General features: G+C 40.6%; 1 protein-coding gene across 1 annotated transcript in view; it reads right to left on the bottom strand.

Annotated features, from left to right (window-relative positions):
- Window positions 1–12,134, bottom strand: part of LOC117249047 (monocarboxylate transporter 2) — a 44,605-nt gene that overhangs the window by 12,707 nt on the left and 19,764 nt on the right. Inside the window, exon 3 of the mRNA XM_033614388.2 lies at window positions 982–1,125. Within this exon, the coding sequence (XP_033470279.1) occupies window positions 982–1,125 (144 nt within the window). The remainder of the gene's footprint in view (window positions 1–981; window positions 1,126–12,134) is intronic.

Raw genomic sequence — 12,134 nt, 5'->3', positions numbered from 1 at the left:
CCTGTGTCCACAGTCTCTCATCCACCGACACTAACGTTCTGTCTTACACAAGGACAGCACGCTAGTTCAGCTGATAGTGAACTGTTACTAATAAGTTCAAATGACAGCTGTTTGTATGTAGACTAACTTAGTTTGACACTTATCTTAAAATACTTTTAAACTTAGCTGCTGGCTGAGACAAAACAGCCCCAACTCTCTACACCAGCACGTAATCAGCCAAGCTGGCAGAGCCAAATACAGGGCACATGCCTAATCATCTATGTCATCACGCTCATTTGAATACATTTTCCGGAACTTTGAGGTGTGGTGGAAACACAACCCACACAGATTACCAGGAATTATTTTACCCAGGTAAACAATTTCCTGGTAATAAAGTTCCTGGAAATGTTGGTGGAAAAGGGGCTAAGGGGTAGGAGTAAAAATAAGAAATGGGACTGGGCCTTAGTCTTAACCTGCAGAAACCTGAGGATATTTCTTCTATTAAACATTTCCCAATAACAGGTGTTCCTTAAGGGCTTTCTGCACACATCCCTATTTTCAAATGGAATACTATAAAAGCTTCTTTGAGCAGTATTCTTATATTGTTATGTAAAAATCACTGAGTGTGAATTATTCAAGAGCTTTGGTGCAGGCCAAGACAGTTATCGGTTTGCTGTGTTCGTGTGGTATTGATTATTAGGTGGTAGAGTCATGTAATTTCACTTGGATTTAAATGGGCTGTTTATTGACACTTAGACTGTAACTACAACAGATCAAATATTTTGGTCGAGCTGCTACATTTTAACCCCTACCATGAGTAAATTGTAGGGAAGTATATTTAATTATGTCATAACAATGCATGATTAAATGAAGTTAAGAACCAAAATAGATTAAAACAAGCAAAGCAAGAGTTCCTTCCTGCAACAACAGGTATATTTTTAACCTGCTCCTTAGAAGCACAGGCTCATCACATTAACTTAAAGTGGATTTAGACGGACTTACCACCGATAACTCCTATGCAGAGGTAAAGCTGCACCACACTGGTGCAGAAGGAAGCTAAGATCATGCCAGTGGCACAGAGGCAGCCACCCATCATGACGATGGGCCTACAGCCATATGTGTTGACCAGTACACTGCTGATGGGACCTGAAACACATGGAAAACATGAAATTAACCCACACGTCGGATGTTTACAGTAGTGAGGATCACGCAAAGTCATTGCATAATGATTTAATCCGGTTACAGTTGCACGCCAACAGGAGCCCAGCTTCTATTAATAGCAGCAACTGAGCTGTTGCAGTTTTTAAACATGGCGCTCCCATTGTCTCGTGCCAAATCAATTAGAGAGAGGTAGCTGCATGACAGAAGGCTTACATATCATTTTCTGTTCTACATAATGTTTTTAAGATACGGATCAGGTACATCAGTCATATCTTTAAGCTACACAGTGTGCAAAGGAGCAGCCTGCATCACAATTCATTTCACTAAAGCAAATGACAAAGCACTTTCTTATATCTGTAATTTGCTGGGTATGTAATGTTTACATACAAGCAGCTGGGATCTCCTTGCCACAGAGAGCCAGCAGAAAAAGTCTTAAATTGGGTTAATTAGGTTGAAACAAGATCCCCAGTTTACCCATATTATCTAAATGATTCAATTAAAAGTGAAACAAAGATCAACCATAACAATTTTAACCAAGCCGCCCCGGTAAAATGTCACAGCCACTTAGTCATTAGTTCGAGGTCCACACAGTTTAATACATTCAGCGTCATACTTGTGTTTGGCCATTTCGTTGAGCTTGTTCACTGTCTCCGTTAAGTAGCTGTCTGTTAGTCACTCACTCTGCAGCAGAAGATGGCACATCAAATTAAAAGCTCTGTGCTGGAAATATACTGTACTGCTAAAAATGTGTTTTTTAACCAACATGTCACATTCACGAGTCAGTTGAGGTCCATTCAGAATGGGCCATGACCCAGTTTTGTACTGCAAACCACCAGGTGGGAACCACTGTGCTAAATTTCCCCGCGGCTAAGGGAAAACAACCAATCAGAGCTGAGGAGTCTCTAACGCAGCTGGTAATCATGTCAGTCACTGCCCATAAACTCCAGTCAAACTGTCAAACTAGGCAGCGCTGACCAAATATGAATCAATCATCTGTCTTTGAATCACCTATTTATCATCTCAAATGTACATATTTTAGTGTACTGTTTAGCTGTAGTGCTTCGTTTTGGGTCAACTGTTTTCAACATGGTGGTTCAGTGGGGTTTAGTTTAAAGCTTTCAACAGTGGGTTTATCAAAGTTTGTTGTTGTTGCTGTTGCTGTCTGCTGCTGGAAACAAATTTCATGAGTGTGGTGAAACTGAACCACGACACTAAAGTTGCAGGCCAGAAAACCAAAACAAGCTGAAAAATGCTACGAATATTTGTTAAGCTAACAGGAATGGCAGAGTTAGGTGAGAATTCTCTGTGGGTTCATCACTACAACGGACATCTTTTGATCATATAGTCTTGGGATGCTCCTAACAAGTAATTTTCCTAATGTTTAAAAACATACTATACAGAATTTTTCAAGGACTCACAGAAGTAATACCTCTAAATTATAAGTTATGACTCAATAGAAGTGTGTGGCAGTGAATTTTTTAGCAGAGTCTGTCTTCTCAGCGTCTTCTTTTTTTCCTGTGTTTGGGATGTTTGTGGGCGTGTACCCCCACAGCGCCGAAAAACAAAGCAAAGCAAAATGCCCAACAAACTCTCACTGGCAAGGGTGTTCGCAGACAGTAACCGACAATCCTGTGTAGTGTACCTTTAAATAGAAGTTTAGACCCAGTCTTGTCGTCTCAATGTAAGAAAACACTCAACACAAAATAGTCAAAACTGAGCCAGCTTTCAAAACAGCGGCGGCAGGTTGCGTCTGAGATCCTGAGTGCAGAGCTGATCTTCTTCCAGATGTAAAGCTCTGGGTAGCCCAGAACTAAAATAATCAACATTTTCATATTTACCAATGACTGATATTTACGGAAGAAGGGAAAGATATCTGTGATTGGTTGCGCCCTGAAAAATAGGTGCTCGGGAATGAGTCCGTGCCACGAAGGTGTGCTCTGGCGTTTATAGCCGCCTACCATGCGTCTACATTGGCATATGTATGGCCCCTAATAATGCATATCCCTAATTTGATCCACTGTTAATATAAAACTGTGAATTGATTCAGCTTTAAAATGTTCATATGACTGGTAGAGAAGATAGTTACAGACATTTGTTGTGAGTTCAGCCCTGCCAGCCTCTGAATACAAGATGAACGGAAAAAGCATTTTGAAATCTGAAATAACTTTCCTCTGCACTAATGAGTCAGCATCTGTATTCTCCGTTATCACTGTAAATGTTCCGTCCTCTAATGAGGTGACTCATAACTAATTTCAGAAAAGCCAATAAGTTTCCGGAGTGAAGAAGGTTGTTTTTTTCCAGGGACGCTCAATATGTTTTGAATTTCCGAATTACGACTCGGTTCACTGAATTTCTGATTGAAGTCTACATTTTACATTATATTTGTGTTACTTTGTGTTCTGTTGCGTACGTTCTTCCTCTTGAGGTATATGAGAACATTTGATCAGTTTTCTATATCTTGGTACATCACATTTTATGAATAATGCGGCTGCTCAAAGCACTTTTTAGGAATCTGCATCTTATAATTGACGCTGTCTCCTTTCCCTTTGCTGAATTTTAAGCACAAGAGGTGTAAATCGAATAGGGAGAGAAAAGTAATGAAAGATGTTTTTTTTTTTTTGTTTTTTTTTTTTGAAATAATACTCTCATTACCAGCCAGAAGATGTATCATATTTCTGCCAGGCCCAGTGCAATTTAAAAAGCCACAACGGGCGAAGAGTCATCTGACTTAATTTGCTCTGCATGAATCTTTTTTCGACCTTGAGGAAAGTTCCCCTCATTTGCATCCACAGCAGTGATCAGTATTCTCGGGGGCTCAGCGGGACCCGAATCGGCCGAGATGAGGAAGCCCCTGAGCCTGCACATTACCTCCCTTGAAAAAGGCTTATCATCTTCTGGCCAGACGCAGCGTGGACTTCATTACACAGTGGACAAAACCCCAACTAAATATAACCACCTAGATCCCAAAAGGGAATGACACATATAGAAATGTGTCTAACCATTTTCTCCACGACCCTTTAATGTGAGCTGCGGCGAAGAGGCTGGTACGGCTCGTGATGATGTGAGGATGCTGGCTATCCGTCACACTTTAAATGGGATAATGTCGACAGAAATGGAAGCAAACAACTTTTAAAAGCTGTTCTGCTGCAAGAGGACACAGACATGGTGTTCTGAAGTGACTGTGTCTGGCTGCAGACCCATTACACAGACGTTTGACAGGGGACATGATGAAGGGTAAACCAGCCTAACCCCAGTTTATTTCTGTGATAAAAGTTTATCCACAGTTTAAGTTGACATGAGGCTCTGAGGTGAAGTTTAGAGCTGTGTAGCAGTAACCAGCATCACAGTGGATGATGCTAACATGGTAATGTTACCACCAGGGCTGCTTTGAGCAAAGCCTTTATCAGTGGAGCTGCTCAGTGGCCAGCAGATCCGACTGTGGTTGTACTGGATGATGAAAACTGATGCTAAAGATAACCGTGAGAGAGAATCAAAACATTATTTCTACACTATACAAAAAAGATAGTCATTCTGATACCGCATAATCTATTAATAAACTTTAACGTAGCTTAACATGCAGATAAAATAGCATTTTTTAGGTTGTCAATTCTTCTTGGCCGCTCCAAAACTGTAGCCTACACAATGAGTTGCACTGTGTAGCCACTAGGGGTGGGAATCACCAGAGGATCCATGGTACAATGTTAACACAAAACTTAAAGGGACTCTTACCTTTCTTGCATTTTCACACAGCACAAAAAAATTTGAACATCCACAACTCCCGCCTCCCTCCAAAGTCCCATCCCCCTCCTCCATTACGTCCTCATTACGTCTAAGATAGATGTAGGTGTTGGCAAGGTAACGTTAGATACAAGGAAGAGGAGGGCGAGTGTAACGTTACAAATGCAACACCAGAGTTTTAAAACTCAACCAGAGTCAGTGATGACTGATGAGTTTTAGAATAAGGTTACAGTGCTAACGTTAGATAGTAGCATTAACGTTACTAGTCAGTGGAAACAGACAGGGAAGATAACGTTAATGTTTCAGAGGCTACGCTACAGTAGGCCATTAGTGACTGGATGCTGTGTTGTCATTTATAACGTTATGAACTCAACTGAACTTCTTTTTTTTTTTATCATTTTTGCGATGATGTGGCACGAGCGGTTACGTCAGTCGGAGGCCTCCACGTGGGGAAGACAGACAGGACAGGAGAAAACTCCGACCAATCATTGCATTCGGACCGGAGTTTTCTTAGAACCATATGAGAATGGTATAATTTTGAGTTTTCATCTCTGGTGGAATTCACTTACATTTTAGTGTGCCATCAGCTTATTAATAGCATTTTAACCTAAACAAAGAAAAGTGTAAAGTTTCCAGAAAGGTAAGTGTCGCTTTAAGTCACGATATAACGTGTGCGATTTTAAACAAGTTACGGTATGATGAGTATTGCACTAAATATATTGCAATACATTGAAATTTATTACCTTTTTTCAACTCCCCAAAGGAAAACTTTGTCAACATCTACTGTATTTTATCTAATACGATAAAGTTTTCAGCCTGTTCATCTCACTTCATCAATGTTTTTTGCAGCAAAAGTATGCTAGGCGACTTACCACCAAAACTGTGGATCAATGGGGAACTATAGGCACTGGAGTAAAATCTTCCACCCCATAACTTATGTTAGAGTGACTACTATTGATACCTGTGCTAATATCCATGTTATCGCTTCGACACATATGCTAGAATACAATCTGGTTGCCATGGTAAGAGATTAATGTCCAACTGTTAACCACATCCCCATTCTCGTACCCCTTCCCCACCAGAATTAGCCTGTGTAGGCAGATTTTTTTAAATACCTGTAAAAAATACGTGATAGACTCCTTTCTCTCATTGACAGTAGACGAGAATACCCTTTTTTTTTTTTCCTAGTGTGTCATGTTCGATGTCACGGACAGGCCAGTCTGTCTGTCTGTGTCTGCCAGAGACAGACAGCATTTTGTAGCTGCCCATCTTTGTGTCACACTGAGAAAGAAGCTAAAATTAGCCCGGGTTTCTGTATTTCCATCACCTGCAATCAGAGGCAGTCGGAGCTGGAGCGAATAAATACACGTGACTATGGCAGAGTCAGTTGTCCCAAGAATAAATGCTGATCATAACCTTTCCCATGAAATAACAAAAGCCAGATGTTAGTGGGGGGGGGGGGGGTGGGGGGTTGGGGGGGGGGTTCCCAGTGGGAAAGGGGCTTTAAGTAACACTAGCTGGAATGGGGCTTTACATATTTTTCCTGGAGCAATCTCTCCATTAATTTGGACAATTCACAGAACTCACTGACAATATTTAAATGTCTTTGTTGAAGAAATATCAAAACTGTATCACAGCATGCTCTATTGATTATCTAATCCACAGTAATATGCACAGTAAAAGACTGCTGAGGCTAAGTGCTCAATCAGTTACACATGCAGGAAACCTCATGGTGCTGCTACAGTAGAAAAGACTTTTCATGTTCATGAAAACGTTCTTCAGGGACTCTCAGGTAGAGCAAAGAGAAAATTGTTAAAGGCTTTTATTTAGTTGGGAATAATGGCTTAAAGCACCAACTGGGTCTTTATCATAGTGGAAATAAAAACAAGTTAATGGCACCTGGCGTATTAGACAAGAATGAAAAATATGTTTTCATAAATTAAAGTATAATTACTTCAATGTTTGAGTGAAACACAAGCTTCTGTTTCAGTTTGCCACCTGACAAACAGGTTTGCTCTGTGGTTTATTCGTCACCCTGGCACCTACCTGTGTTCATAGCTGACAGTGAACATTACACGTGTGTTGCCACACTGCCTCGCCCCAAGGTCAAACCTCTTTCTCTGTGTGTCTGGATTAGCGACACTGATCCAACACAAACACACAGCTTTAACACGTCATCACAGAGCGACACTCGCTGTGCTGGGAGAGTGAGGGATGGTTGGCTCACAGCTGTCTGATGCAAATCTGTTAAGGATTGCGCCTAAGAGCTGAAACACGCCCAACCCTGTTTTTTTTCCCCATGAACAGTCAGTGACACTGAATGAGAGCCGTCTGTGGAGTGTACAGCTTTGAACCACACCTAGTTCCACTTCATTTACAAGCTTACACCTAGTACAAAACAAAGGGTCCTCGCTTTCCCCTCTTTCACAATGGCAACGGTATATTACAACTATATTACAATGTCCTGGAAAAGATGTGCAGAGTGATTTGCATGATTGTTCAGGCAATGGACAATGCATATTATCAGGGAGGGTTACATGAGGCCACCTTACTCCAGGACTCCATGATACCTTGTGTGAGTTATAGGTGCGACTCCACACCTCTACCATCTCTGATAGCCATCTCGAAGCATTGGTGGTATTCCTTAGTTATTAGCTTACTTTGCCCATAACATTTTGTTAGATTTAATGGAGCTGAACTATAGAGATTGACCAGTTTAGTGGCCGTACATCGTTATCCATCACTCCGATGGCAGTGGCCGATGTTTCCATTTTGTCACATTACATGTCATTTTGCTCAGGCTAAAAAGCAGGGCTTGAGAAGGATGGCATCCTGTTGTCCTGGGAACAATAGAGAACATGTATGAGGCGAACAGAGATCTTCCCAGTACTCCTTTGGGATGAGAAAATGTAGTAAACTCACCGTCAGTGCATTGGAGAGCTAGTTAGCATTAGCTGTTAGCCGCCTGTGATTGGAACTAACTGCTAACGGAGATTGCACTGAGTTAAATTATGATGCGTTCAAGCTCTATTCAGTAAGAATTCGTATTGGGTGATAGGAGATTTTAAATGTTATCATGATTTGTTAAAATGCAACGCGATGTTTTCACAGCATGAATTTGAATAGTTGAAGTTGTGCTCATTCAAAGGGCTAAATGACTTTAAAATATTCATTCATTTTCTGCAACTGCTTATTCTGGTACAGGGTCGCCAACGGGGGGGCTGGAGCCTATCCCAGCTGACACTGGGCGAGCAGCGTGGTACACCCTGGACAGACTGCCTGACTACCACAGGGCTGACTTAAAACAGGTCAGTTATTTTTTTATAATGAAGATTTTGTTTGTTTTACTTGCACAAAATGGGGAATAAATGCCAACAAAAACTAATTAAACAACAACAGTATCAATATCAGCTATCAGCCAAAGTGTTATTTTAAACATCCACACCAACCCAGAATTTCACAACTGGTGCATCCCTACCAAGCTTGCTTCCTGGAAACATTTACCCTTACGGTTGATTCATGATTTCTTATGACTCATTAACAGACACTAACTTATCAAACAGGATTAAAATTAACGTCATGTAAAGTGAATTACAAGATGTTTCCCAGATAATGCTCGTCAGCCTTGATGACGCAGTTTCCACATTTCTACAACCGCTGATTTATTAGATCACAGTTCTACAGAGTGAAACATGACGGCAAACTGAGCAGAAGACCTCATTTTATTAATCCTGAGGGAAATTTGGGCGATTGCAATTGTAAATTATTGTAATTATTTTAAAGATAATGCAGATACAGACTGAGCAATACAGGTTAAGAATGCAGTCAGACAGGGAGGGACAGGGATATTATTAAGTGACGCTGACTGACAGACCTGTCATATCAGGTGTCATTTACTTCCACAAATTTTTTTATTTAATGCTTCTCCACTATGTCTCCTGAAACTCTCCTGGTTTTATTATTCCTCGTGTTATTTGTGTGAAAACGTAGTGTATGCATTCATGTCCAAATACAGCTGAGGATGATGGGAACGTCATAAGTTTTGCAGGTAATAGCTGGTAAGTGTCAGACAAATTGATCAATCTGGAATCTGACTGCTCAGTTGACTGACAGAAACGTTGTAGTTAACAGCAAACACAGTTTAGATTTAAACATTTTCATCACTATAATTAAAGGATTGTGGGTCCAACCCTATTGGCTTATGTAACTGTCCGTCAAAACAAGCTTGATATTAATTTTGAGGTTGTAAGCGGTCGGCAGGTTGTGGACACAACGTTTGCTCTGGACCATAGTGATAAGATAGCAAGGTCCGATCTGCAATCTGAAGTGATTGGATTAATATTTCTGTGTGTCTGAGGATGTTGCTCATTATCAGGCAGCTTCACATCAATGACTGGACTGTGTAAACACCAATACACACACACAAAGCAGTGGGGAATTAGGGAGGTGTTAGACATTCAAACAGTGATTGCTTCATCAGCGTAAGAGGCAGAACAACAGAGCAGATGTTTAATGAATAGCTGATGGGTGCGATCAATATGAATGAATGAGGAAAGAAGAGCCGATCGCTTAGTAACCGCACGTATTGATGCTGTCACCAAATGATAATGACATTGACAGTCACTGTAAAGCTAAGGCAGCACTCCTGACATGGCTCACCTTTCATGAGTGCTGCTCTCTCAGTGAGGTCAGAGGTCAACAAAGAAACTTGAAGAATAACTTAAGGTGTTTTGTGCAACTAGCCCCAGAGAAGTAAGTCTTAAACCTGTATAAAGTCTGAAGCTGCTCCATAGACAACAAATGGGAGCCTGATTTTGTGGACCTACTAAATGTTTTGTTTCGTTTTTTTTATATCCAAATGATCTTCAGTCTATTGTAGTGCTTTAAGCTCTGAAACAGAAAATGGACCCATATACTCAGAGCATTCCTCTCGGCCATCTGTAACATCTTTAACCATCCATTGTCTATGGAGCAGCTCCAGGCTTTATGCCCTATGACATCACACATTTGACATTTAGCACTTGGATTAGGAAGGACTAATATTTTTATTAAAAATAACTTTTATACTGAGCGAGAGGTTTTAAGATTGAAAAATAAACTTGTTAGTTTTCTGGTAGACACTGGGACTTATTTATTTATTTTTTATCCTAACTATCTATTACCGGTACATCTTTCTGAGGTGTACTGGTACGAGAGGACCAAGCCAGTTTCTGCAAACCTGCACATACATGTTGTGGATTGCTTGTTTAAATCTTTATGAATGCCACCTGTTCATGAGAAGGTACACGTTTGTGAGATCCCATCATTTACATAAGGTTGCTTGCACACCGAATCTATGTAACCTACTGTACTGTGTAATTTACTGACATGTCTTGTTACTTATCAGCTGACACATATACTGATACCAACATATCTTTAATAAGCTAAACTAATAAGCTGTTGTCCGGAGAGATTTATTAGTCTGATTTAATGAGATTTCAGAGACTAGTCAACATGGCAGTAACTTATTAACCAGCATTTCCTGCTGTTACTTGTTGTTTTTGACAGATAGTGTCCACAATACAAAATATTCTTACAGTTATGTATTAAAGTATTTATTGCTCACAGCTATAATAAGAATGAAGCCTTTACTTAAATTCTTTTGCTGATCTGGTGGAAGCCTCACTATACAACATAAGAAATGGGCTTTCCAGGCCTGCTGTTGACTGGTGCAGATGGTGACAACAGCAGTACATCGAGTGACAGGAGGATTACAGTGTGGACAGATGGCAGCCGTGGGGCTGAAGCCAATGTGGGGAAATACAGCAGGTGATCAGAGCAATATGGTGGAGAAAATGACCTGCAAGAACACAGTCTGAGCCCTCAAAGTTTCCTTATTCAGGGAGCAGCGCAGGACCAGCTGTAGCACTGTAATTTGCAACAACATTTAAAACCAGTCTGAATTTATACAAAGTGCTTTTTTCTTTGCTGCGAGCTTTTATAATAAAAATGCCATTTTATCCACAACTTTCTCTTATCCTGGCTCCACAGGCTCCCAGTAAATCATTACCCAAAACTACCATGTACTCTTGTTGCTTTATCTTAGCAATGTTTTTTTTTCCCTTTGTCCTAAGGCAAAGCATGTGACGCTCTGCCCGTGTCCTGTGATGAGGCGGTTTTGAATCCAGGTCATGATCTGATGACACAACCTACTTCCATCTCTATCGCGGCTAATTCCTACTGTATCTTGAGGCAGTACAAAAAACAACACACAAAGTGTATGAGTTCACTGAGAGCTCCACAAAACCAAACACTGTTAAATAAATCACCACAGAATGAGTTATACTTTCTGGTTTGCTCAAGAAACAACACACCAGCTCCTTCCCTCAAAAATAATCGCTAACAGCGACAGCATGTGTGACAAAATGAAATCTTACAGAGATTCATTCAGTGATCTGGAGGATCATAGTTAACACATAGGACTTGGATTCAAGCTCCCCTGCTGTACTGGGGTGAACAACATCATAATTATAACAGTACAATAAAGATAATATAGCTGCTTATGCCCTCTTCACACTTTTGGGGGGAACTGGACTTCCTGTCTGCAAATATATTAAAGAGTAACTAAACCACCAAACCCATTTTTTTCCAGTTGAAAACCAGTGTACATTAGTATTTAATAGTGTTGTTGATGGATTCAGGTACACACTTGATATTTTAGTGCAAAGTATTTGAGTTATGTTTGAAATATGCACATCAATTGTCTTCTACTGGCTGACACTTGGCTACTGCATTGGCTTGGATGCGCTGGTGGCAACTTTCGTCACCAACACGTCAAGTTACTCTGTGACTTCACTGGTATTTCAATAAGGGCATAATGTGCTAAATGCTGAGGCCACAGGACTACTTCTTGCTAACAATAGCTAAACTTCCTCCTTTGTATCAAGTGGGACAGGCACATCCCTGAATGAGGAGGAGCTGCCAGTGACTCAGAGAGTGTTGAAAGAACATGAACAAAAAGAAGCATCTAATAGGAATCTGTGCCAACATTAGCGAGCTAGGCTAACTAGGTACCACTTTGTGGAGGAGAGATAGTTAGTAAGTTTAGATAGCTTCTACTTTCCGAGTGGAATACAAACTTAACAGCACGATGGGTCCTCCTAAAAGCTGAAGGGACAGAGAGTTTTAATTACTGATGGTTGATAGCTGACACTAAATGAGCTTGTTGTAAGTTGTTAGAGTATAAACTGAAACAACCCATTAGCACGAAGTATCAA

Source organism: Epinephelus lanceolatus, chromosome 23, assembly GCF_041903045.1.
Source record: "Epinephelus lanceolatus isolate andai-2023 chromosome 23, ASM4190304v1, whole genome shotgun sequence".
NCBI classification, from domain to species: domain Eukaryota; kingdom Metazoa; phylum Chordata; class Actinopteri; order Perciformes; family Serranidae; genus Epinephelus; species Epinephelus lanceolatus.
The sequence above is the reverse complement of the archived record's forward strand: the minus strand, read 5'-3'. Positions and strand labels throughout refer to the sequence as shown.